Below are 27,764 nucleotides of genomic sequence, written 5' to 3'. Positions count from 1 at the left end.
GGAAAAGTTCTGCTTTTTTGGTGAGTGACCTCTGAGCAGTAACAGTAGCTCCAGATTTTTATTTTTTGTAAAAAAAGGCAGTGGCAAAGACTGCAAATCAGTGGCTGTAACTTCTGATGTTCTGCAGGACAGCATCCTCCTTGAAAATGTCTTGTGTAGCACAGTTTGAACATGGTCCTGACTTACAGAACAAGGGAGAATTTAGCTCTGTTTCTGAAGAGTATATGTGGACATCCTTCTTTCAGAAAAAAAGGCTTTGGAAGACGCACTATAACAGATGATGGGAAGTAGGTACACCGCAGTGTTGCAGTTGTTGATATAGAAGCTTCTGTGTCACGTTTCCAATTACAAATGCTTGTCATTTGCTATTCATCAGTGGTGTAAACTGTCACTTTTCTCTCTACAAAGGTGGAAAATGAGAACACCAGAGTCATTCTGATAGCAGTATAAAAGGATAAAGATTCCCACAGTTTCTCTCTGTAGCCCTCCTCTGAAACTAGGCTTGGCTTTACATTTTTGTGGAAGCCATTGCCAGAGGGTTGTACTAAGGTCATGTTTGCCCATCACTTCCTGAGATGCTCCGTGTGTGGGTCTTGCTGCCCCTGTGCCGATGTCTTGCACAGGCAGCCTGAGTGCACTTGGCTGAAGAATTCTCTCCAGTTCTTAATGCCAGCTCTGGCTTTGAAGATTATACTTTGATTTCTTTTTTTCTTAATGCAGAGATTGGAGGAGTCATATCTAGAGATACATGTCTTTGGGGCTGGAATATGTGTAGAAAGGATAGTTTGGGTCCGCTAGGCATATAAAAATGTTGCTAAGCATAGCTGCCCTCCCTTATCTCACTGATGGTTTGTGGATGATATCTTCAATATTAATCAGCAAGGCTGATACAGACTTTCTATAGAATATATGTGTGCCATTGCCGTTAGGTCACATTACTTCTCCCATATTATTGCTGTCACAACTGAATTCCAGTTGACTGACACTTTTATTTTGTGTATGTGTATTTGTGTGTACATGCATTTAAGCTCTGGATAGATTTTGAATGTTTTGGTTGAACTGGACTTTGATGCAAACAACTAACTTGCCTGTCCAGATGATAACATCTGCTTCAGTATCCCCTGCTGTTAGTGTCTTTGGAAGAGTAACGTGCTTTCAGGGCCTCAGGCAGAGTCCTTCCTTCTGCTTTCATTTGCTCCATCCAGTTCTGTTTCATGATCACTAGAGCATATCCACTGCATCTGAGTTATTTCAGCATTTGTACCTGCTTTTTTTGTTTTCACAGTTTTAGTTTTTGGAGAAAGAGGAGTTATGGAAGAAAGCGCTTTTCTGAAGAAGAAAAGCAGGGGAGGGCACTTGGGAAGACTGAAAATAATAGGGGAAAAAAACCCAGACTTCTGACTGAGAGGAAAGAGTGTTTCCTGGGAAATGCTCAGATGAGTGGCTTGAGTTTGTGTTGGACAGAGAAAAATCTTCTGAGATACAGTAAATGATGTAGTATGATAAAAAGGAAAATACTAAGTTGTGAAGTCCTCCAGTGTAAGAATACCATTCTGAATGGCAGATGCACTTCTGTAAACTCAAATGTTGCATTCAAGTTGTGAATTTTCAAATATTCCAACAGAATTCTAGGTGAAGGAATATCAAAAGAATAGGTTTGCCCTAGTGTTTTTACCTTTGTTAGCAGCTCAGAAACCTGTGTATAGATCCAGTTATTAAAACAAACAAACAAAACAAAACCAAAAACAAGCCACAAAAACAAAAAAAACCCCAAGCCACAACAAACAACCAAACCAAAACCAAACACACACACAAACAAAAAATACCAAACAAACAAAAAAACCTAACAAATTTGGTCCTTCAAAGAGGAAATGCATCAAAATAAAATGCTCACTCTTTTATTTGGCAATGTAGTTTATGTGCTTGTTTTTTCACTGACAATAGAAAATACCATTTTGACAGTTTCAGTATTAAATTGAGCAAGGTAAGGCATGGAAAAATAATTAAAATAAGCTACCCACCTTATACAATAAGGACAAGCCTGCATTGTTTGGTGACCTGTTTGCAGGTAGGTGAGACCTGAGCTGTGAGGCTTCTGATCAGCAGTCTGGGTGTTGGGTGTATTTCTGTAATCGTTGCATGTAACAGCTGTGGGGTTTGATTGCTGGTTAATGAGTGAATTTCTTGACACCAGTCTTCAGAGGAGTTTTCAACTGGCTTTGCTGCTTTTTGCACTAGAGCAATTCTTGACTTGTTTGCCACTTCTGATCTTGCAATATCTTTCACTTGTGTGTACACAAATGTGACTTTCTGAGATAGTGTACTTAATAGAAATAAAGCGGTGTCCTGAATACTCCACCAGCTTAAGCATCTGTATTTTTATGCAGAAGTTGATTTTGAAAATCCATGTACCATAAAGGGAACAGGACGAAAGCAAAGGTTAGTCAAATAGGGACAGGGATGGATGCCTTGACCCAAGGGCACTGGATCAAACAGGAACCAGAAGGGGCTTGTGGAACTTTGAGAGATCTGAATTGACTTAGAGGCTGGTGTCATCCAGTCTTTGCTGGTTTATCTGCTGAGACTTGGGCCAAGTCCCCAGTTTACATGATGCATCTACACTCTAGGCTGACTTTCACTTGCTGCATGTTTGGGATCAATTTGAATCTGGTGAAATAGGGTCTGATCTCAAGCCCTGTGAAGGTTTGCTGGTTGTGTAGGGCCTGTTTTCAGGCACTTACAGAGGTACCAGGAGCCAAACTAAACAAGCTCCATTTGGGTATCTGATTAAAGAAGTCAACTCCAACTTTCCTTTCTTCCAGGGAAATGCTGTTGCTTGCAAATACCTGCTTAGAGTTTGAATACAGATGCGTGGTCAGGGATTGTTCACTTGGAACATATTAAGAGTTGTTTATAGAGGCTATATCCATTTGTAAAATTTACTGCTTAGTACAAGCAGGGACTATTTTTGTGTGAACAATATCATTATGTTAGGAATAAAAGTGGAAATTAATAATAAAGGCCAATTATGGGGCTCAATGGAGTATTCTTGTTTAATTTTGTTTCTATTAATTTTTTTCTCTCTCTCCAAGGCAGCATGACAGCACTAAGCCACTCAGATTATAGTTTCTTTTTTTTTTTTTTCCTCCCTCTCCTTTGTCTGTTTTTTCTCTCTTTTGTTTCTCCTCTGATCACGGCAGTCGGTTCTGGGGTTGGAGTGCAGACGGGCTGTCGAAGCACCCCCCTCCCCTTCCTCAGCCTAACTCCATCCCCACTGCTCCTTCCCACAAGACTTTCAGACGCTCTTACTCTCCCAGGTAACAAGCTACCTGTTAAACCAACTTGTCTGAGGTGTCACAGTATTATTTACCTTTCACACCGTAGCATTTGTTCAAATGTGGGAAATGATTTGCAGAGGCTTTGGTTGGAGAAGGAAAAGAGGTGACGATAGCTTTCAGAAAGTGGAGGTGGCAGGTGGCTGCTTGCTCGCTGCTTGGAGAAGCAGCAGCATGCAAGTGGGAAAATAAAAATGAGGAATTTTCCCAGATTTTTCCTCCCTGCCAGGTTCCTGAATGGGTTATACATCTCACAGTTGGTTTCCAATGCAGAACACAGTTGCTGAGCACTTTTGGCAGGTACTGGTTGTGTTGTGACAGCACAGGCAAGGTCTTTCAACTTGGCGACGCTGTGCAGGCGGCACATGGATACTTTCATCCAGGCAAACACGGCTCAGTAGGGATTTCACATCTGCAGTAGTGAATATCCATAGGACAATGAGGATGAAGCTGGCATGTATGATTTTACCAGCTGCTTGCACAGTGTGATTGTGGAACATCTTGGAAATCTGTAGTATTGAAATTAAAATTGGCCTTACCACAAGATTTAGAGGTTATTGATTGCAATTCTGACATCTCTTCCTCTGCCCTCACATTTTGTTCCAGTCTGCATACAGGTCTTAAATCAGTATACTAGACTAAAGCGGTATACTGGTTTTAATAAAAAGACCACTTCTGAATACAAATTTGTCAGACCTATATGCTAAATCCCTTGGATTATTTTTAAGTTTATACCTGAGAACAGACTGTCTGTAGATGTGGTTTCTCCTGACTTCAATATATCTATTACCTGAGGAAGGACTACATACCAGTCTTTCCTCGAAGCAATAAGTTGCTAATGAAAAACTATCAAAAGAAAAGCAAATAAATTGTTCTTTGGCTCAAAATCTAGGAATCTGTGATGACCGAGAAAACAGGATCCTACAGCCTGTACCTCTGTGAATACCTGCAGAATTTAAACTTTAAATCAACGTTCTGACTCTTCTAGGACACTAAGATATCTCTGGAAGAGATCCGTGTTGATTTTTTGGATTAAACTAGTAGAGAATTTTTTTTTTTCCTCCATTCATTAGCTGTCACCAAAGTTTGGAATAATTTGACATATATTCCAGCCCAGAGCCTGAAAGTGCAAGGAAGTAGGTTACTGTGTACTGCTTGAGGATGCTAAACTGTTGATTACTTTCACATAGTTTGGATTGGAAACTGAATAAAAGTTTATGGAAGTAAAATGTATTTCATGTCAGACTGGAAAACCGCCAAATTATATCCTGATAAACTTGTGTGGAGAGCTGCATTGTTTTAGTGCAGCAGAGGATGGAAAATAATGTTGTGACATCCTTAAACACTGCTCATCTCTACTCACTTCTTACTCATCCTGTGACTTTCCTCTAGTTTTCTGTATGGGTCATATTTTTTTCCTTTTGTTCCCTTTTTTTTTTCTTTTTCCCTGAAAGATGGGTGTAGTTCCATTTTATTTTTTTATTCCCCCCATTGTGTTGTCTGTGAAGTATTCTAGCACACATACTGTCAATAGACATGTGTTCACATGTAGAGTTTTTGTTCATGTAGAACACAGACATAATGTGATCTCCTACACAGGCTTACTCTTGACATATGAAATCATTGGATTCTTTAGATTTTTATCAAAATGTGGGTTTGTGCTTTGAAAAATGCATCAGATCAATGACTCTTTGAGAAATTGCCATAGTCCTTTAGCGTTGCCAAGTCTGTACTTTGATCTGCTCTTTGGTAGCAGTGTAGGGCAAAATTCATCCCCAAGGAAAGAAATGATTATTTTAGCAGAATATTTAGCATCAGTACATTTGTGATTATTTCTCTTTTTTGTGTGACCATTAGTAAGTCACATCATCTCTTGGTGTGGGTACGTGGTACAGTCACATGTACACCTTCTTGAATGGTAGTTTCATTGCTCACTTAAATATCGTGTGAAGAACTTCTGGGAATCAAATGTGCTTGAGGTCAAGATTACTCTTTTTGAGATCATATGAAACAAAGTTGTCCTATCCCTGCCTGATACTTATAAAGAATTTAAGAACTGCCTTCACTTTTGTCTGGAAAGCCATCACACTGCATTAGTGTCATTCAGCTGGTTAAAAGGTCTAAATACTTTGACTTCTGTAGGTTTATAAACCACTTATTTTTTTTTCCTGCTCTTGGCTTCTCTTTCTTCCTGGCCTGACAGACACTGTTTAAAGCTGGGGAGTTGTTCTTTGGTTTCTTTGCCAGAATACATCATGCTGATGCTTGTGCGATTGCAGAGCATGTGTGTTGCATGGGAGCCAGGGATTATGGCTATTTTCAGTGTGTTAATCCCAAAGGAATTGGGCAGCACCAATCTTTTCCTGTCTGAAGTTCCTGAGTTTCTTCCGGAAAAAAAAATAAAATAGTGGTTCTAGATATTTAACATCCTACTTTTAGTTCTATTGAAAATAGCTGTGTGCCCAGGATTCAGAAGGGATTTTTTTTTTTCCCCACCCATCTCACAGGGAATCTTTCTTTTGTGGAAAAGGAACGTGGCTCTTTGTTCAGCCATCATCTTCCAAGCCTGTTCTGTCATCCTCCCCCAGCTGTTAAGAAATAGTAATTCACCCCTGTAGGGAGCCACTCCTTGGCATTTATTGACAAACAACTTGATGTAAATGTCTCAAATTCTTTTGGTTTATTTGCTTCTGGTGCTACTAAGATCCAAGACTCCCCCAGAAGAATTGTTCTCAGTTACTGGATCTCTTCATTAATTCTCTTGGAAAACTGATTGTCATACAAACTCAGCTTCCCCTCCTAGACAGAATAAAGCCCTGCCAATGATGCCTTTTCATTTTCTCCAGGTTTGTTGGAGCTTCTCAGCCACATCTTTTCATATCATCTGCCCTTGCATGCCTGGTATTTTTTCACAGAACTTAATTTTGGATAACTCCTTGAGGAATCCAAAAACTCGCATGGCTTTATGCTGCTCAGGAGTTTCTGAGGAACAGACAGACTGCAAGAAGGCATCAGATTTGAGTGAGAGAATTCCCAAACTTAGGTTCAATATTGAAATGCATCTTTTATCAAGGCATCATGCAAGTGGTTTTGGTTTTACTACTCTATAAATGAAAATAGGACATGTTAGACTAAGGTTTATGACAAGATGCATTTTCCTTTCCATTTAAATCTGTCACATTTTAATCCATTGATAGAATATATTTAATTTATTGTGAAACTTAAATTTCATTGATTTCATTTCCATCGTCTGTCACAACCCTTTGAGTAGTTGTTGTGATTTATTTACTTTATTTTCCTTTTTAAATAACACCATTACCATGCTGGGGATAGGTTTTTGACTTACAGAAGATAGCATACTCGCTCCTATCTAATGCAACAAACAGCGGACCTGATTTCCCCTCACAGCGATGTGACACCACTGATTTCAGTGGAACTTCTCCTTGATTTAGCCCCATTTGAGGGGAGACTCAGACCTGAAGTCTGCTTTGATTCCATCCATGTTTTGTTACCAGTCACTCTTAGAAAGAGTATGCCAAATCATCTGTCTCTGACTTGGCATTGTTTTTGTTAACAGTCGAAAGCGGATTCCAGTTTCATATGTAACATTTCATATACGTTTGGTCTTTAGTATGCTGGATTATGACACGGAGAACCTAAATTCTGATGAAATCTACAGCTCTCTTCGTGGAGTCACAGAAGCGATTGAAAAATTTAGTTTCCGTAGTCAAGAGGACCTGAATGAGCCAATCAAACGTGATGGAAAGAAAGACTGTGACATTGTAAGTATTTGATTAATGTCCCCAGATAGCTGAAATTTTAAAACATTGTGTTCAAACTTGGCTTTGGATTGTTAGCGTACAAAATCCAGTTACTCCTGCTGTATTCTTGCAAGTGTCTTCAGCTTATTGGTTGCTAATTTCTTATAGCTACGTTATGGGATCCCACTAATGTAGTCCCTTGCTCCTGTTGAGTTCTGCCTCTCTCTGAAATGGGCTCACTGGGTTTCTGAGGGAGTCTCATGTACGAAGGGAACAGTACTAGTGTTCCTCAGACTCAGCATGGCTCAGTGATGGTGTTTTCATGGAGTGTGTGTAGTCAGGTCTGCAATGGGCAGTGTTAGCTCCTAAAATGCATGGGTGGTTTCCCTCACAGGCTTATTACTTCATATATAGGAAGGCCCTGTAATCACTTTGAGTGTGCAGCTCATATGGTACCTTATGCTGCATGGATGGTTACAGAATTATCTACCATGTGAGATGCCATTGATCCTTATGAGTCCCTTCCAACTTGAGATATTTTATGATTCTATGAGAGTTTTGCATCCTATCTGGACAAAAAGAAAAATTGAGTTAGCAGATTAAGTTAACCTTCAAATCTAAACATTTTTGGTCCAAGACTTTTCTTTGGGACCCTTCTGTTGTTCATTTCATGTTATCTTGCTAAGCACCACCCAGTCTCCTCTGTCAGTGGCTTGTGAAGTTTTGTGAGGAGGATGTTGCCTTTGCTTCCTTTCCCTTTCTTAGCAAATTGGTCCCATTCCAGAACTTATAGTCTTTGCCAGCTTGTGCAGTTTTAGCAGTATTAACTTAAATTTAGGAATGTTAGTATAGCTTTTTGCCCTATGATCGTGAGATATTTTTGAACAGTTGTAGTTACGTAAGCGAAAGAGGTGGTAATCGAAGTTTTGCTCAAGCATTATGTATGTGTGATTCTGTGCATCTTCTTATTGGTGGGTGAACTCCAAGAAAGCTACAGCTTCTAGAATTTGAGTGATCTCCTGTGTTTTCTGTCTGTTTGATCCTCCAGGTGTCTCGAGATGGTGGCCTCGCTGTGCCTACCAGTGATGTCCGTGGAAGCAGTGACATTGTGGAAGGCGGAAGGATGGCTCTAGATAACAAAACCTCCCTGCTTAACACCCAGCCTCCCCGCGCCTTTTCAGGGCCACGTGCTCGAGAATATAACCCCTATCCTTATGTCGACGCAATTAACACTTATGACAAGACTGCCCTGAAGGAAGCAGTGTTCGATGATGACATGGATCAGCTTCGGGATGGTTTGTATCAGCGGATCTTATAAAACTGCGGCAGCTTGCTCTGTTCCTGGTGTATTTGTGGATGGGGAGCGCTCCCAGATAATTCCTGCCCATGCATTTGTTGTGTATTACTTTTCACCTGAATTGAGGCTTGGTAGGAAAATCCTCTGTGTTCTTGTGTACCAGCAGATCCTGGTCTTCAGCAATTGAGAAAATGTTATACTGCAGTTTTAATTCTCGTTTGCCTAGAACTTCCCTCAAACTAGTTCCTTAAGCATCTAAATACATCTGTAGGACACTATTTTTGGCACCTTCCACTCTATGACTGAAACTTCTCAATAGCTCTTACTGAGCATTTCACTTCATTTAAGCGATGCTGCACCTTAGCTTTATTTTTTTGCAGTACACTGAGTCACAGTCACTGTACTTTGATCTAAAGGTCATACGTGCAATCGTTGGTTTGGGGTGTGTGTGTGTCTGGGAAAAAATGTGGCAGTTCTCATCTTGTAGAAGTAATTATTGGAACTGGATGAAATTCAATCATCATCTCTTCCTGGTTCATTAGGAGCCACCTGCAGAGTCATGAGCTGTGTTATGAACTCAGGTGAGATTGTGGGTTAGTCAGATTCTCTTGACTGGTGCATTTTGGGCAGTAGGTTGCCCTTGTTACATGTACTCTGTTCTGTAGAGGGTTAGTAATCTTGACACCTTTGATCTTGTTCCCTATTTCCCCAAATGATTTGCTGCCATTTGTCCTAGAAGTACCCATTGACCATTCAGATTTGGTGGCTGATCTTCTGAAAGAGCTCTCCAACCACAACGAGCGGGTGGAGGAGCGGAAAGGAGCTCTCCTGGAACTGCTAAAGATCACAAGGGAAGATAACCTTGGAGTTTGGGAGGAACATTTCAAAACCATTCTGCTCTTGCTGCTGGAAACGCTTGGAGACAAAGATGTGAGATGTAGATTTTTTTTTTTTTTCTTTTTGTCTTACCTCTCTGTACGTTACTTCACCTGGGGTGATAGTTCCTCCACACTAGGTTAAATTAAACCTGCTGTTTGTATGGCATCTCAACAGTGATGCCACACTGCTTGTTTTTTCTTGTGAATGTTGACAACTTCTGCTTTTCTTTTCAGTGTGCTCAATGATGAATTGTAAGCTACTCTGAAGTGTTCCAGTTTTCCCCCCCTCCCTCTGGAGTGTTAGTAACAAATAACTAGGAAATTGAACCAGAATCAGAAAATAAGTTATTTTCTAATCTTGAACAAAAACTATCAAGATCTCAAAAGTTTTTCTCTTCCAAGTTAGAATGAAGTTATAAGCTCTTAACTCTATCATAACCATTCCTCAAAAAAGGAGGATAAAAGCACCCTAGAATAGATTTTTTCTTTTTTTTTTTTTTTTTTCTGTGTGGTTTAAAGATCCAGGCTATTAGATCTCATGGGATGGGTCTCTGTCTCTTGCAAAAATGTCATCAAGAACAAACTATGTTTATAGGGGATCTTGTTTTGAAGTATTAAAAAAGCCGCATTCATATCACAGCTTTCTATTTGATAGCTGATTAAAGTGGCAATTTACAGGCTAGGGTTTTACTTTTTCCACTTGGGGCTGTATGTTCAGCTTGCAGCCCAATGGTACTTGGTAAAGCTCGGCACCCTGCTGCAACTTCATGTCAGGGCCGTGCTCCATCTGACTGTTACAATATTCACGCTTCAAAGCACGCACAGTTCGTTCTTGTTTCATCTGATTCAAAATCCATTGTATTTCCCATACTCCTTGTAAAGCATATGGCACGCTGTCAGAAATTTTAATTCTGAAGCAGTGTAGGTGGCTGACATTTTCTCAGTCGTTGGTAGTATAAGCATGAGTTGCTGTAGCCCTATGTATGTAATCATAGTATCATCACATGTGTACCAGAAGATACGGTGGCTTTATCTGAGTGCATGTGTATTGTAGCACTGCATGAATTTTGCAGATGAATAGCAAAGGACCTGCTTTAAAGGCTGAGTATAGAGGAAAGTAAGTATTCCTCTGCCGAAATGATAGAATCTATTTGGACTGGCCACAGGCCAAAAACTTAGTGTAACAGTTATGAAATTGAAGCAGGTGTGTTAAATCCCTTCTGTTAATGATATTTTGATATAAAGGATTAACACATAGGTCAGCATTGACTACAATGACTGACTGTTCTTGAAAGTAATTTCCATAGGATTTACAGTAAGAGAGTCGATTTTACTGCATTGGTACATGAGAAACAGCTTTCTTGCATGGATCATGCCCAGTTTGATATCTGCAAAACTAAGCAAAAGAGGAAGGGCAAAATAAATACGATTTGAGCTTCTTTGTAGATTAATGTAATGCAGACATGCTGCCTTGGGTACAAATTTGCACTTCATTGCCAAAAGAGTATGGAATTTAATAGAGTCATTCTGATTATTTCTTGTATCTGTGACAACAGTCATTTTATGTGATTTTTTTTTTGTGTGTGTGTATGCAAAAGCAAGCAAGGAGACCAATTCTGAATTTTCGTTATATACATTTCTCTGCTCACTCCACTGGAGCTGGTACAGTGAGATAAGATTTCTGGTGGTGTAGGGAGCCATGAGAATTTACTTCAAACTTTCTAATGTGGATTTCTCTTGATACAGCATTCAATAAGAGCCCTGGCACTGCGAGTCCTGAGAGAGATCTTACGGAACCAGCCAGCGAGGTTTAAGAATTATGCGGAGTTGACCATCATGAAAACACTGGAAGCACATAAGGATTCGCACAAGGAGGTGAGTGATCCTTTCAGTGTTGCTACTGGGAAAGCAATATGGACCTGCTGAAGAAATGTGGGATTTAACAGGCAAACATGTTGACCCATCTTGACAGGAGAACAAATTGATATTAAGTCTCCCAAGCACGAAGAGGCAGAATTTTTACATGCTGAAGCAGAGGGGAAACAAGTTGAGACTGACAGAGCTGTTGAAGTGGATTTGGGGCTATCTGGAATTGTAGGCCACTATTTGGCAACTTCCCAGGATTTCCTTGCCTGTTCTGGGAGAGGCCGAGACCCTGTAGTATAAAAGCACATTTAATAATTTTATGGAGCTCATTGGGGGCACTGTGCTCCATCTGTATGGGTAAGGATGGGAAATGTACTGGAGAACACAAAGCCCCCCATGTTCAAGCAGAACTGTTGTGAAAACTGAATGGTGAAATAAGGCCATGCTGGAGAACTGGGAACTGGTGAGTAACAGGAGAAAATGGGCAAGAGGCCGTGCTGCTGAAAAGAAGCTGAGGCAGAGGAAGAAGCAAAGGGAAATTGAAAAGGTGAATTGCATTTTCCTCTTGTGAGAGAACTGTATGCAACTGAAGGTATCTTCTGGAGCAAAACAAAAATAAGGGGACATGATGATAATATTTTAAGTAGATCATTCAAATTACATTTAAAATCAGCCTTTGTAGATTGACTTCCAAGCTGTATCTTTTCATCTACCTTGTGCATGTTGCAATTTTGAGCTATACCTTGGGAAATGCCACATTAATTTTTCTGTATGTCTGTGGTGACTTTCAAAGCAAGGACTTTGGTAACAAATCTAAGACACTACTGCTCTGCAACAGGCTTGTTCTCAACTAGCAATTTTAGGTATCTCTGTTTGGAGAGCTTTGGCCATTAAAAAGGTCATTGTGTAGATCAGATGGATCCAGAGCAATGCGTTATTGGCACAAGGTTATGTTAGCTGTGCATAGCAGAAACTGTACTATTTAAAAATCAAAACAACAAAATAAAAAACACCCTCAAGGAAAGAAACGAACAGGCTGTATTTCCCTAAAATGCAAAAGTAGAAAATGTGCAAACTTTTGTGAATGAGGACTGTTTTGCTCTGCCTACCTTCCTCTCCTTGATTTAGAGCCTTTGCACTCCTGTCATTTTCAGTTCAGAGTAATAAGAAGCAGTTGTAAATTGATTTCCTGATAAAGCAGTCAGACAAAACATTGTGTTCTGAAGGAGTGCCTTTTATTGGCAAGTTTTCCTGGTTGCATACTTCTCAGCTCACCTTGACTCATTGCCCTTTGTAATTTTTTTCTGAGTCCTCCAAAACTGCCATTTCTAGCAGACCTTTCCAGACTGCCTCTGGCACTGTTTTTAATGCCCCTCAGAACTTCCTGTCCTTGTGGAACTGGTGGGTTTTATAGAAATCAAGCACAATGTTGAAAACATGACACTTTATGCCTCTGTCCTCCCCACACTGTGTTCTTCAAGCTTGTGGTATGGAATGGTTCTTCAGGATTTGCATGAGATGCCTCATAAGGAAAAGCAGAGAAAATAAGTCTTTGCTACAGAGAAACCAAAGCTCAAGCCACAAATGAAGAGATGCGAGTTCTGGCACTTCTTTATAGAAGAATAATTCATAGCTATATTGCTATCGGCAAGTAGCTACTGTGCTGTACATAGCACGCCTTTGATTTGCAATGGTTTTGCATAGCATCTTCATTAAAAAATGTCATATTTGCAACTGCTGCCATGAGGCCCTTGGGTGACAGCTGTTATAGCAGGATGCTGCAGGTATACTCCTATTTTTCTGTCTCTTGCTAAACAGTTTTGTGTGCAGCAGTATTAAGTGGTGGCACTGGTGCTGGATCTTTCATTCCATGTATGTGGGTTTTTTTGGATCCCTGTTTAAATGGGGCTCTCAGAACTGTGAAATGCATAATCTGCCTGTAGGTAGCTTGAGAGTATCAGCATTCATGAAGTTAAGAAAGGTTTCCCAACTTGCATGTTGGTCTCTGCATGAACTAGGCTAAAGATGGACCTGGAATATGCTTTAGGTACTTTTACCTGTAGCTGAGACTTGCTGATCCAGTTAAGCCTGTGAAAAATTAACTGAGAGTCCATTTGGGCATGGTGCAGTTGGTCAAACTTGTGGCCCTAGGCCAGAAGGTCACACATGCCCATCCTGTGGTGACCCTCCAGCTTGGTCTCCCTGCTGCCTTCCCAGCACTGCTCTTTCCAGGACTGGTGGGGGAGCTGCCCTTTGACTTGATCCCACTGAGTGAGAGACTAAATGAAGATTCACCAATTTGCAATTGAAGGGCACTCATAAAAAATAGCCGAAGGAGGAGAGGATCTCAGTGGTCTGTTCTACGGTTTTGTTTTTCACTAAATCAGAGCAGTATTAAGGGCAGTGGTGCACTGTCTTTAGACTATGTAGAATTAAATCTTTCTCTGTACTCTAAAAACTGTTTTGAGGAAAGCTGCTATATAATTTAGTTAGTAAAGTGTAAATTCTTGTGCCAATGATGCCCTGATGGGATGTCACTCCACAGTTTGTTTCTGGGCTGCTTCTGCCTTGTAGTAGAAGACAGGAGGGATCCTGGTTTTACAGTTTGAGATCCTTTGGCACGCAACAGGCTGCATAAGTCAGCTGAAAATGACTGTATTGAGCAAGCTGTATCTATTTCAATCTTTCCTACCTGATCTTCCCTTTCAGCACAGGGACTGCTAATTGCCCCAAGTTATTGCTCCCATTTTCTGTTATGTATGGTCCGTGCAGAATTAGTCCAAAGTGACCAAGCAAAGAGGAAAGAGTTTGAAGAGGAGCACGGTACAGAACTCTTAATCTCAGGTACCGTCTCCAAGAAGTCATTGTACTAAGAGGCGGTTTGTTGGAAATCAAGAAAAAGGTTCGTTTGTCTTCCTAAATTCCAATATTGCTGCTGTTCAGCATGGCCAGGAGGGATAACAAGTTGCAACCAGCATATTCACCACATAGCAAATACTACCCCCTCCTCCATTTGAGTGCTAATACCTAGTTAAAGATTGAAACAAAACGGTCTATGGTTTTATTCCAGGTTATGTGATTCAAAGTATCAAAGCACTCTTAGCATAGTCAGGTATCTTGGGATGCTTGGAGAAACTCGGTACATGGAGTTGGATGCCGAGTCACGCCTTGTTGTGAGCGCAAATCCACAGACCTCCATGGAGGGTCAAAATTAATGTAACCCTGGGCTACAGACTAGAAGACTCTGTTTTGGGATTCATGTTTCGTTTGCATTTTTTAACTTTGGCCTGTTTTTTATATTGGTTTTAGTATAACAGTCTGTTCAGTGCTGTTGATTTAAATGGGGTGATGTGAAGAGTCAGGTCTGCTTCTGTCACAGCTGTAAATATTTATGGGAGTTGACATGTAAATGCCTTTCTCTTTTGGAGTATTAGAATGTAATTGAAATTGTGTATGGTATTAAATCTCGTTGATTTTTATCACACTTTGTTTGGAGTTAATAGGAAGAGGACCATCTTTCTGTGGCCAATTAGTTAATATTAACTCATTTGTTCCAGTGTAGTTACTCACCCATAACTCAGGAGAGGTGCTGCCTGCTGACCCAATACCATTGCTAGGACCTTGCTTCAGATTCATACCAGCCAAAAGAGTATAATTTTTATTATTGAGTATATTAAACCAGAAGTAGTTCACTATCTTGGGAAATGGTTGAGTGAAAATCACAGGATAGCTAATTCCCTGCTTCTGTCTATGCCACTCTGTTTTTCTCTGCAACTAAGCCTATGGATCTAGCTGATGAGTACTTTTTATTGTGCCATGTCTTAAATATCTAGTTTTAGTCATTTATTATCCAGAAGGTCCATAAGTGTAATTGGGATGTAACATTCTCTGTTGTAACCCTCTAAAAGAAGGTGAAAAAGAAGAAATCACAGCTGTCCTTTAACTGTAGATAATTGTTACTATCTTGCTGAGGTGCTTTTAGAGTGGCCTCTGACACTTATAAGATGATTTGCAGCTGTTCTCTGGTGCGAAGTATGTATTAATATAATAGTTTTCTGCAAAATGTAGCTTACTAAAGAAGGGCACTAAATGATAAGTCTTTAAGGTTAATTGATACATACTTCATGCTGGAAGCTTCCAAGGGCTGCAGCTTGGCAGTTGTTGATGTTTCATAGTATATGCTTATGTGCTTTTTCTAATTCCTAATACATTTCAAATATTCAGTGCACAGGAGAAGCAGTCTAATCTACCTCATCTCTTCTGAATCCCTTATAAAAATCACATTGTTTTTTCACCTGCTTAGCACTCCCCATTGCTGAGCCCACTTCCTGCTTTGCAACCGAGTTCTTAATTGTTTGCTCCTGTCTGGATCAGACTGTGAAGCCTTCAGGGGCAGGAGTTTGCCTGGCTAGGTACTGGTAAGCCTTCATCCCCTCCAGCTTAGATTATTCAGGCTTTAACCACCTCTAGATGGCAAAAATTGGCTCAATAACATAGCTGTGTGCCTTGTAAGCCCAAAAGCAAAAACCTTGTTCTTCAGCTTAATAAACTTTTCTGGCGCTCTGCATGTTTCACAGTGGCATACAAGGCCTCTTAAGTTTTCAGCGTGGTTTTACCTACACTGCCTCATCCTCTGACTTTCTGCAGAGATGGTACAACTAGCAGTTGTAGCAAAGTATTCCAGCTTACGTTCTTACATCCAGCTCTCATCTAAGTGTACAGATGTTGCTCTGCTGAGGTCCCAGCAGGTTACACTGATGCCAGGTGTAGCCGATGAACCTGGCATCTTCTGCCTTAAGCGAGTCAGGATGTGTGTTTTTCTTTCCTTATTTGCCAGTAGTTTGTGTCACTTCAAAGCAGAAATGAAACCATCAAAACTCTTCAGAAAGCTGCTGCACGTTGACCAGGATTAGATGACCACAGACAGGCTGCTTGCTGCAGCCATCAGGCAGCAAGCAATGTCTGTGATACCCTCAGAGTAATATCTGAGCAAAAGAGATTATGCATAAGAGATGGAGTCTTGGTTCTGGCTGTCTCAAGCGAACAGGATCCCATGGCTGCAGTGCATTGTGAACCAGGTAAACCAGTGGGAATTGTCATCCAAAGTTTGTTGTAGAATGTCGATGATACCAATGTGCTTTTCTATTAAAAGAAAGGTATCTGTGACAGGTGTCTGTCTTGATGTGCACTATTAGGAACAGTGTGATCAGCATATCCCCTCCCATTTAAATCAAAAAGCATTTCACATGCATATTCCTGGGACCATCTAACCTGTAACTCCTTTATAGCATTAAGGAAGACATTGTTAGAGGTGAGCAGCCTACCTATGCGCTACACCTCGCTGGCTTCGTGCATGTGAATATGGTTCCTTCCCTCAAGCAACCTGGGTGAAAGTATAACCATTTCTCTCTTTTTGGGAGACTCACTGGAAAGGTCTTAGTGCACCATGGATGCCTTTCAAGGAAGCCACCAGCAAACACAGCTTAATTTATGCCAGCAGAAGTCAGGCTGAATCTAGTCTCTAGTGTATAGAGTGTAAGGTAAGCATTTGCCTTAAAGAAGCAGGTTTTTCTCCTTTCCAAAGTGCTATCTTTTAGATCTGCATTCCTGGGCTACCTGCCCTGTGTTGAATGATATCGAACTATCCAGTTCAAGCCATAGTTTGCTCTAAGCTTTCGCTGGGAGGTAAAATCATGTTTGTGACATACCTTACACACAGCTTAGTGTCTGTGTTTTAGTAAAACACTGCAGGCTCTTGCATGTCTTGCTTCACAGCCACACTTTTGAACTTGCTTTTTCCAGCTACCATCGTCATTTGACGACTTTGCTAGTTTTCTTTCATTTTTCTGGGATCACTGAGAATAATTATATTAGGTCAGATGAAAAGTTTGCTTCACTTGGTACCCTACCTGACAGCAACTAGCAAGAAGCAAGCATACAGTGATCCTTCCCTGAGGATATTCTCCCTTCTTCCAGCGGTCTGAAGCTTACAGCCTTCCCATGCTAATGGTTCTGCCTGCCTTGCTGTGTATTTTGGCCTTTGTTGTTTTCTTCAGTAAACTTGTCTAATTTTTAATCCTTTTGTGACAATGAGCTCTCCCTAGTCTGAACGTGTAGCAGACAGCACGCTTTCTTTTTCTCAAATTTAAAGGATGCATTTCACAGCCACAACTTGTAGTGTCTGCTGTTAGTGTGAGCCATTCCTGTCACTTCCTGATGTGTATTTGTTGATATTACCTCCAAAGTTGGGATGAAGACATGTTGCTTGATGCTGTTTGCTCATTTCCCCCTCTCTTTTTAAGGTTGTTTCACCGTGCTGGTCAGGTTAAAGACCTGATTCAAAAAGATTTTTTTTTTTTAATATTGTATGGTATGTATAATTTGCAAGACATGAGTGTTGTGCCTCATGGCAAAATATCTTTGCTAAACTCTGCTGTAATTGCGTGTTCTTCTTGCCAGATGACCTGGCAGTTTGTATCTGGATAATGCATTTCCCTCTGTGTGGGCATGCTGTTGATTTTTCTGGCATAACCAGGTGAGCGTGACTCTGAGAGAGCTGTGTAAGTATTTAGAGACATGCTTTCTTGAAGTCAATCTGGATGGCTGAATGTTTTTTTTTCTGCCAAAGCCAGAAGGAAAGACCTTTTGGACAGGTCTGGTACTTGCATTGCAGAATGGTGGCATTCAATTTTCTGTGCCAGCAGGGATGAGCTTGTCTTTTTGGCTTACCCTCAGCTGGTACTGCCTACACCCAGTGCCCTGCTGGCCCTTTCCAAGGGAGCTGGGAGCAAGTTACCTGCAGAGGCTCTGATTCAAGCAAGCATGTAAGCACACGCTTGTATCCCATTGACGTCAGTGAGACTTCAGCATGTTATTAAAGTTAAACATATGCTTCAGGGGTTTGCTGAAGTGTGGCTTAGATGCAGATGCTGTCTGCCAGATGTGCTCTTGGAAGACTTGGAAGTCTCCCTGGTGTTGTCACATTTACAAGCTAATATCAGCAGGAAGCCTGCTGGACACGTGTAAAGTGTCCTTCTGTGTTCAGAGGGAAGACACCACAGGGAGAAGTGGTGTGAAATACCCAACTGCTGTGTAAATGCGGCCAGATCCTTGCTAGAAATGGGCAGCTTTGCTGACAGGAGGACTTGCAGGGGCATAAATCCTGCACCTTTACAGCTTCTCTTGCTGACCTTATGATGTGCAAAATGAACTTTGCTGTTGCTCAGGCCAAGAGTGGAATTGAGTTTGATCTCCCTTGTCTTGCATGACTGCTTTGCAGTGTGGGCTAATTGCAAAAGGTGGGTGCTACCACTATTTCCATTTGTTCTTCCATGTTAGATAGAGATCCCAGTGCTGCCGTAACAGGTTAGATGTGCTGAGAGCACAGCTGCCTGATCAGGGACACCCTGAAGCCTGTTTATGTCTGTAGATTACAGCACAGTTTAGCTGGGAAATGGCAGGACACACCTGTGTAGGCATGGGTGTCTCTGCTTGGGCACCCAAGCACTTGGCAGGTGAGGAGCACACTAAAAGGTGCAACGGTGTCATTCATTTTAATGTTTAAGGAGATAAAGTTTGTATTAAGTCTAAGCTGGTGGGTTTAGGTTCCTTGACAGTGGCTGGAGAGATGTTATTGTCTTTCTTCTCCTAGGATGGGGGTGCCTGTCTCTTGAGTGACAGATGACTTTTTCAAACTAGCCACAACTTTGACACAGTTACATTAGGCAGAATGGACTTCTTACTGCTGGCTGGAACAAAGATGTCACTGGAGGCAAAGGATGTGAATTCTCTGAGCCAGTTGCCTCTTGGTAGAGCCTCCTGCAGATCTGTTAATGACCATCCCCGAGCATTTCCTGGCAGTCATTCCTTGTACACGCCAGTGGTTTTGGCTGTGATACGTGACCTCTTTAATGTAAGGTTTTGCTCTGCTTTCGTTCCAGGTCGTCAGAGCTGCTGAAGAAGCTGCTTCTACCCTGGCAAGTTCCATCCACCCCGAGCAATGCATCAAGGTGCTTTGCCCCATCATTCAGACTGCAGATTATCCAATTAACCTAGCTGCTATCAAAATGCAGACGAAAGTCATCGAGAGGATTTCCAAGGAATCATTGCATCAACTCCTTCCCGATATCATTCCTGGGTTGTTACAGGTACAGAATCCCATGTTACAAATGCATATCCCTGAGCACAAACCACCATGGAATGATTTCTGAGGTCCAAGAATGATGGATCCTCTGGGGCCAGAGTTTGGTAAAATAAAGTTTTGATCCCTCAAAGCTTTTATATTTTTGAGCTTTTGTTAGTTTAAATGTTAAGGAAAAGAAAACTCAGATTTCTATGTGTATGTTCCACAATTAGATGCCTTGGCCTGACTCCCTAAACAAGCCAGTAGCAGCTATGTAATAAATTTGAGAGTAGGAGTTAAACACACATTATGCTGTCTCGGTACATCCTAAGCAATGCATCTCATAGTCTCCTTTAATTCTGCTGAGCTGTTCTGCACTTTGATTGTACTTTGCACTTGAATTTGAATCCCAGCAGGCAGGCTGGTCCTTTATTCTTTCCTCTCTGAAATCATGACCAAACTACTCACTGACTTCATTCAGCCTCTTTCATAACCCTCTTGGGCTGGGTGGGGAGCTGTGTTTTTGCCAGTGCTAAGGCTTGGTCTTCCATTGTGAATTTAGCTTTCAGCGTTGGCTGTAGTGATGTTGTCTCCTGTTCCCCTGCACAAGCAGCTGGCAGTGCCAGAGGCTGGGATGAGGCTGCAAGCAAGAAGGAAATGAGGAGGAGGTAGCAGTGAGGGAGGAGAGAGAACTTGTGTGTGTTTAGTGGGGAAGAATTGTAACAGGAACAAATCAATGTGAAAGGGGAGACATATTTGGGTGGATAGGACTTCAGTGGAGAACTGGGATAAAGAAGCTTCCTCATTGTGAGCGTAAAAAGATGATGGACAAGAGCAAAGTCAGAAATTCCCCTTACGTGTCCCAGCATTCGTCCCAACTTTGCAGCGTCAGCTCTTGTAATTCTTTTCTTAAATCACAGTCTCTGGGAATCGGGCAATTCTGTATTGACTTACACTTTGCTGTAAAATTGTTGGCCCATAGGGAAGCTTGAGGTCAAGTAGAGTCATCTGATGAGTTCAGGAGCCTTTGGCTTGGGACCCAGAGAGCTCCATGTCCCAGCTGTCCTCTCAGCAGGAGGACTCCTGTCTCCATGGATGTCCCTCTGCTGTGGGCCTGGGCTCTGCCTTTTTTCCACCTTGGTCCTCAATATCCTGATGTTCCTCTGGGCTCACCTAGGTCTCCTGCTTTTCTAGTTCAGCATTCTTTGGGATTGCCAGCTGTCGTTTCAGACTGTTTTGCCCCTGCAGCTAGAACGTCAGCCCTGCTAGTGGGCAGCCTGGCAGCTCCAGCCCTGCCGCATGCCTCCTCCCGGCAGAGGTCACCCTGCCTCTGGAGGAGCTGCGTCCCACAGCCCGAGGCGATGTCTGCATTTCTCGTGGTATGGCTGCTTAGTGACAGATCTCTGCCTCAGTATGGGACTGATGTCACTAGCTGCTGAGCTAGCTTGAGCTCTCCTGAAGCTGCCAGAGATCCAGCACAACTACAGAGGACTTTCAACATGTTATTTTCTGGGGTATTTCCTACCTGACAGGTCATCAAAAAGCTCCGGATTACAGAGGCAGTTAATCTAACAGACCAGCACACATGTGTAATGTCGTTATATGCAGTCTTTAAGCCCAGTGCTTTCAAAGAGTTGGAAAACATCCACTATGCCTCTGACTTTGCAGTTTCTAATGCCTGGATAGAGCTATTCTGTCCAGGAGAGATTTGGGCAGCATATCTGTTCACAAAACAGGATTCTGGTTTTCATGTCCCAAGTGATATAACACTCAGGCCATTTTGCTGCAGAAAATCCTCTCCATCTGCTACTTTGCTCTCAGGAAGCAGAATTAGTTTCCTTTGGGTTAGATTTGAGTTAGGAGAGACTTTTCTGTGGCAAGCTGGGAGCGCAAGGGTTCTCCTCCAGGAAGTCCTGACCATCCAGGATAACAAATATACGGTCATCTGAACTGGACACAGGAGTGTATATATTTGATAGAATCCTAAGCTTATGTTGTATTGCTGCTTAATGCTATAAATAACAAGATGTTAATAACTTATGATAGTAATAACTAATAATATAAGGAACAAACAGGAGATACCGGGTGATTGTATTCTCCCACTGTTTGAATATTCAGGTTGCAAACAGTTATGTTAAGCGGGACCTTTCTATTGATATGTTACGTCAGCCACATTTGAAAAATGTTCATCAGCTCTCCAGTGTATTGCTCTGGAAGGATGTGAGTGCTATTTGACTTCTGACCTTTTTTTTTCTTGTTTCCTAGGGTTATGATAACACGGAGAGCAGTGTCCGTAAAGCTAGTGTATTTTGCCTAGTGGCAATTTATTCAGTAATTGGAGAAGAACTGAAACCTCATCTTGCACAACTCACGGGAAGCAAGGTACAAGAGTAATGTGTCTCTGGGGTGATAATTGCCAGCCCAATGTCTTGCTCGACTGACAGCAAGACCAGTGGCTTCACGGTAGCTCTGGGTCAAGTTCCCTGTACCCTGTTAGATCCTGTCTCGCCCTGCCGAACACCACTAGAACGGCACAGCACTTGAGCAGTGCCAGCATTTGAAATTCCACTAAGCAAGTTCCGATGGGGTTCAGGGATCAGTTCCATGTCGCGTTTGATCCTGTGTAACTGCAAGCTGCCACCAAGCAGGTCCTTCCCACTGCAGCTGTGTTTTACCTTGGCCCCTTGGCATTGTATCCAGGGGTGACTGTGCAGTGAGTTGGATCAGCTGGCAGCTCTGGCTGAAAACCAGGTCTGCAATACAGATTAATTAGCTCCCAGTGCGCTCTGCAGCTGCACGGGTTACCTAGTGCAAAGAGTGGCTGGGATGGTGGGAGAGCAGGTCCTCTCAGCAGCAGATTGTGATTAGGGCTGGTAGAAATGCAGGTAAAGCTTCATTCTGAAAAGCATGGCAGACGTGTTCCTTTCCTCCTGGGACACCGGCAAGCTCAAGTGACCCTTCAAAGGGCTTTGTGCCCTGGAGTCAGGTTAGCAGCAAAACTCAAATTCTGACCTGATGCTGCAAGTGAAACCAAGTCCTAATTCAGCTCTGTCCTTCAGACAAGAGCTGGTATTTTGTTTTGTAGCAGGTGGTGAGTGATTGCTTTTCAGAGCTGCTCAGGAAGCAGTCACAAGATTTCTTCTCCTGTTTGAAGTCATCATACCCAATATTTCTCTGCAATTTTAAGATGAATTCTGCATTTTTTTTTTTCCTGAAACAGATCTCTGTGTATGGCTAAGCTACTTAGTTCAGAGGGCTTTTTTCTGTTATTTTGGAGCAATAACTTTATTTTGTGGTTAGGGAGTGTGGTGTAGACCAAAACAACCTGAGACTGAGTACACTTGGATTTTATTTCTGAACCGAGTTGCCTTGTCCTTAAATTACTCGTTTCCAAATTGCTCTGGAAAGACACAGCTATGGGTGCTGAGGTTTACCTCATTATATTTAGGCAGTTAGGAAATCCCTCCATAAAATATTGTAGAGTATTTATTATTACAGTATCCTAGGTGCCACAGTTTTACTCCACCAAATAACTAACTATAAACATGTGAGTAATTCTTCTGGGTTTATGTAGACTGCTTGTATGTTTAAAGTTAAACATGTTCATGAGTCATTGCAGGATCTGGAGCTAAGGTGGGTAACGCAAAAAAACCCAAACAAAAAAAACCAAAAAACAAAAAAAAAAACACCCCAGAAACAAACCCATGCAAAGGAAGTAAATAGTCATAACAGCTGCAGCTTCACTAGATGTACCAAGTTAGTAAAGGTATTTAAATGTCATTGAAAACTCTATAAAGCAGGGAGAGCTCAGGGTGTTTTCTAGGAGGGACCGTGGCTCTTGGAGCCCCACTGACCTCTGGGAATCCTGCTTGCCCAGAGCAGGCTGCAGGATTGAGGTCTGTGAACTGATGGCTGCTGAAGTGAAATGCAAGGGGTTTTTCTAAACCCCATTAAACATGTGTGTAACTTCAGGACTAGGCATACCCTCCTGCCTCTGTCCTTTCTGAAATACACTCAGCTGCTGCATTTCCTCCAGAGAGCCCAGTGTCAGCTCACTCAAAACTTGAGTTCACCACAGAATGCAAGTTTTAAGATTTGCAGTCGACTTTTGTCTGCCTGGTTTGCTTTTTTTTTTTCCCCCCTGGCGTCTTCTCCTGATGTTTGTATGTTTCTTTCAGATGAAGCTACTAAACTTGTACATAAAGAGGGCCCAGACCACCAACAGCAACAGCAGTTCCTCTTCAGATGTTTCAACGCACAGTTAATGGAGATATGTGGACATATGTGTAGACTTAGAAGCAATCAACGGTGCCTCTCGGAGACCTTTCTGCTACTCTTCACTGGCGCGCTCCATCAGCTCAAGGAGGCCATGCAGATATTTATTGCAATCAGTATTTTAGTCTCTTAAAAGCTTTTATGTAGAATCTTACTGGTATTGAATGTAAAGGAAGCAAGGTCTGTGTTGCAGTTTTCATTAAAAGTAAGCAACAGAAAGCCATACTTAAACATATTTGTATAGCCTGCTGAAATCTCAGAAATATGTTTAGGTTAGCATTCTAAAACTGAGTCCAAGAACCTGGACACACCTAAAGGTCAAACAAATCTTGTTGGTTTAGTTCATACCCAGTTTTGTTTTCTGTGTGCTAATTATCTGCTCTTTCCCCATGGCTGCAGCCGTCCTGGCTGGGTTCTCCTCTTCTTACAAGTCTTGTGGTCCTGTTTTGTACTCCCTGTTGCAGCTTGCCTAATGTGCAGGGCTCTCCGGGAAGAGATCTTTGCAGATGTGGCTGTGATTCCAGCCTCAGATGCTTTAATACTGAGAGATATCAAGTGAGTAATGAAAAAGTTCTTTTTAAACATCTGAGTTTTTGTACATAGTTCTTCTGACAGACCTATGATGGGCTGATATCTTTGTAACTGCTCTCCAGCCAGCTGTGTCAAACAGCTGGGCTCTTGCTCCTTTCATTGACTGTGTAAATATTGCTCCCCTTCCAACCCATTCAACTCTTTCATGTGCTCAAAAGACTCTCCAGGTTATTTGTTACTCCCCAAAGGGAACCTGAGACCTAATTCTGGGACCGATGTCTGTGATGGGACACTGGAGTTAGGTGTGTGGGTGTTGGATTAGGCTGAGCATGTCCATGGGCGGTCAGCAGGACCTGGCAGGGCTGTATCTTTGTGCTGCCTTGTGAGGTTAGCTCCGTTTTTCTTGAAGTCTGTAGCATCAAAGGGCTGATCTGCTGCTCTGACTTGACCCACTGGTACTGGGTGGTGAATGGCTTTGTCCCCACAACCGCTTTTACAAAGTGTTCATCCCAGAGGACAGAAAGGGCACCTGAAATGGAACAAAAAGACCCTGTGGAAGCACTTGCTTGAGCCAGCTGGGATGCTGCTGGTTGCCTGCCACAGCTCTTTCTGTGCCTGAAGAACCTGCAGAGCTATCAGCTGCCTTTAGAAACCTCCTTCTTCCTGGGCAGCCCCACGCACAGCCCTGCTGGGTGCTCTGCATTTCGAAGGGGTGCAGAGGGCCCTCACTGGGCACTGCTGTCAGCTGGTGCTCCGGGTGAGCGTGCAGTGGGGCAAATCCTTTAGCAGCCTAATGACACAGACCAAGTCAGAGCCAAACCAGCAGCAATCGATCACCCTGCGGCACCACCCTTTCCCAAAGTGAGACTCCTCTGTTTGCCAAGGGTGAGCTCCCCCAGCCCCTACCCATCACTGGGCAGGGCAGGAGGACGCTAGTGCTGTGTCTGGCCCTGGGCTGGGTCCTGGCTGATGGGCATGCCCACCCCAAATCTACAGAAGTGGGTTTTTGCCCACAGTACCAGCGATGCAGGGGGATGGTGGACCTGCAGCTCACAGCTGCTGCTGTGGTAATGGATGTGCGCCCCTGGCTGTTCTTGGTGCCTTGGTCTCTCTCCATTTCCCCTTTGAGGAGCTGAAGGGACACCTTGGTAGTGTATTGAGAAGATGAGTTTCCAGTACCACAGTGGGGATGGTTGAGTGCCGTTGTCCTCCCTTTCCATCAGTTCATCCCCGTATGTCTCAGCCCCAGCCCAGAGGAGCGATGTTGGGAGGTGACGCTGGGTGCCCGCACCCCTCCCAGGCCCCAGCTCCCGCAGGGTCGAGGCTGCTGGGGAGCGTGCGAGATTGGGCTGCAAAGCTTCTGGGTCCCTTTCCTGGCTGACATGAGAACGGAGGAGGTGGCCTGCTCCTGAGTTTGTCAGGATGTGTCCAGGCTTTTGCTGGCTGCAGGGCTGGTTCCCTCATCTTTCCCCATGAGCGGGGAAATGCCATGGCAGGAGAAATCGCGCCATGCTGGTGGGTGGGATTCCCCTAGGGTCCTTCTGCAGGCTTAGAAAAGCCACCCCTCTGAGGAGGAGGATGGGCTGCTCTGTGGTTGGCATCTCCCTTTCCCTGGACCATTTTGTTTCAACATCTTTTGGTATGCTTGTTAGAATATTCTTCTTTTAATGTTTTGAATGATTCAGATTATCTAAGTTTGCCATAAATTTATTTTCCCTTTTGAGGAAATATTCAGCTGACTTGTTGGCAGCAGTTAGCTGTCTTGTTTGGATTCTTAGTGGTGGGTTTGAAATTTTTTTTTTTTTTAATTTTTACTCTAACTGCTTTGTATTTATGCCTCTCTCCCCATCTCAGCTCAGCATCTTCTGTTTCAGTTCTGGGATTCAGAAGGTCAGCATAGCTGACCAGATGGCAATTAGTCCCTCCCAGCTGTGATGGAGCTTGGTCCATCACTGTTTGCTGTTTGTGTGTTTGTTTGTGGATTTTTTTTTTTCAGTTTTGAATGGCACACTGTAGCAAATCCCCAGGAATTGAATTCCTTCTCAACTGATTTTATATACTTTATAAAATCCTGTTAGTATGCACTGAGAGTGAACACACTGTAACGTCCCTGAGCTGACCCTGGTGTGTGTGCTGCCACCGCAGCAGTTGACAGCCCGTCCTTCAGATGATGCTGTGACCTGCTGCCACCTACTCCGGTGACAAGCCCATGTTTTCCCATACTATTGGCACCCTCGGGGCTGCAAATGGTAGAACAGGCCTTACTTTCTGAATCAGATTCAATTCTGTTTGTCAACAGATGCTCATTAACGTGCTACTTAATTCCGTTATGTGAGTCAGTCAAGGACTGTTCATCCTTTGAGTACTCTACAAGTATGTTATACCTGTATACAGTAGAGAGCATTCTGCTTAGGTATTTATAAATCATTGCGTATAATGTACATAGTAACGTTGTTTAGTATGTTGAACATGACCCGATTTATAATTTTTTTGTTTCCTTTGAAGTACTCAAAGGGCTAGCTCTGAATGTCACCTCTCATCTCCAGTGTTCTGACTTTAACAAGCTGTACAATCTTTTTTTTTTTTTTCTTCAGTGAGCATAAAGGTCTCTCTGGCTGTAAATCACAGTGTCCACACACGCTTGCAGAGAAAGATCTGCACGCTGGCAGTGCCTCACCACACCAGTGAAGCTTGTGTTCATGTTCTCCTGGCAGTAGACACCTACTGCAGCTGCCTTTTTTTTTTCTTGCTGCCCATTATGCAGGGCTTCAATTTTTTGTACCTTTAAAAGAAAAAAAAAGTGTATTTTCTTTGCCCGCCATGCTTTAAAAGTCTGAATGGGAGAAAACTCTCAGCAGACAGCAGCTCCTGGCTGCAAGGTTGCCGAAATCTCAGATGTGGATGTTTTTTCTGCCATTGGCTGCACCAGTGCTCCATGGGCATGGGCAGATACCAGCTCCATCCGCCCCACAGGTCTACGTACTGTAGTTCTCATGTAGTGCAGAAATATCGAGGCATGTGGCTTTCTTAAGGTACACTATGTGTGCTTGCCTGGATTACAATACAATACAAGACCGTCTTTTTTTATTGCTTATTACTAGCTTACCAATAATCTGTATAAGTAATGTAACTTGCATCTTTGTCATCAAAACCTTTTCTCCCCACCCCTTTATTTATCAAGCATAATATTACATATTAAGGGACAGAAAAATAGACCTTTGTAGTATACAGCAAGACGTTGCTAACAATGTTTTAAATGGGAAATAAAAACCGCTCTGAAAAATGCCAGCCATGAGAAATGACATTGTTGGCACCGTGTTCATGCGCATGTATTTTTTCTATTTTTTCCGCTTTTGTCATGTTACATCCATATCTGTATTTATATCTTATTTGTTTCACTTTTGAGTGTATCATGGCAATTGTACAGATGTTTTTTTGTTAACATTTATGTGATAGAATTTGCTAAAAAAAAAAAAAAACAAACCTTGAAATAAAACCTTTTGAGTTTGCCCTAGAATATGTGGAAGCTGAGTTTCTCTTTGAGGAGGAAATATTGAAGCAGATTCATTATTCAACACAGCTCCTTACTCCAGTGACCTTTGCTTGTAAAGGATTTGCTTTTTTTTCCTGCCCTGCTGCTGTTGTGTTTTCATGCATTAATTAGAAGGCGTGTGGTGGGCTGGCTCTTTCGTCCAGGCA

The 27,764-nt window shown here is 42.4% G+C and overlaps 1 protein-coding gene across 8 annotated transcripts in view; it reads left to right on the top strand.

Annotated features, from left to right (window-relative positions):
• CLASP1 (cytoplasmic linker associated protein 1) overlaps positions 1 to 27,522 on the top strand; it is a 173,666-nt gene extending 146,144 nt beyond the window's left edge. For 5 of the 8 annotated variants that reach the window (XM_065637801.1, XM_065637799.1, XM_065637796.1 and 2 more), the window contains 7 exons: positions 6,967 to 7,117; positions 8,145 to 8,391; positions 9,130 to 9,323; positions 11,018 to 11,146; positions 19,078 to 19,284; positions 21,525 to 21,641; positions 23,438 to 27,522. In XM_065637801.1, the coding sequence (XP_065493873.1) occupies positions 6,967 to 7,117; positions 8,145 to 8,391; positions 9,130 to 9,323; positions 11,018 to 11,146; positions 19,078 to 19,284; positions 21,525 to 21,641; positions 23,438 to 23,524 (1,132 nt within the window). In that variant the 3' untranslated portion in view covers positions 23,525 to 27,522. The remainder of the gene's footprint in view (positions 1 to 6,966; positions 7,118 to 8,144; positions 8,392 to 9,129; positions 9,324 to 11,017; positions 11,147 to 19,077; positions 19,285 to 21,524; positions 21,642 to 23,437) is intronic. The other 3 variants (XM_065637800.1, XM_065637798.1, XM_065637795.1) reach the window with 1 other exon arrangement.
• Positions 27,523 to 27,764: the final 242 nt, after the last annotated feature.

Source organism: Caloenas nicobarica, chromosome 6 (genome assembly GCF_036013445.1).
Source record: "Caloenas nicobarica isolate bCalNic1 chromosome 6, bCalNic1.hap1, whole genome shotgun sequence".
Classification (NCBI taxonomy): domain Eukaryota; kingdom Metazoa; phylum Chordata; class Aves; order Columbiformes; family Columbidae; genus Caloenas; species Caloenas nicobarica.
Note: the sequence above shows the minus strand (reverse complement) of the source record. Positions and strands in the feature narration are given on the sequence as shown.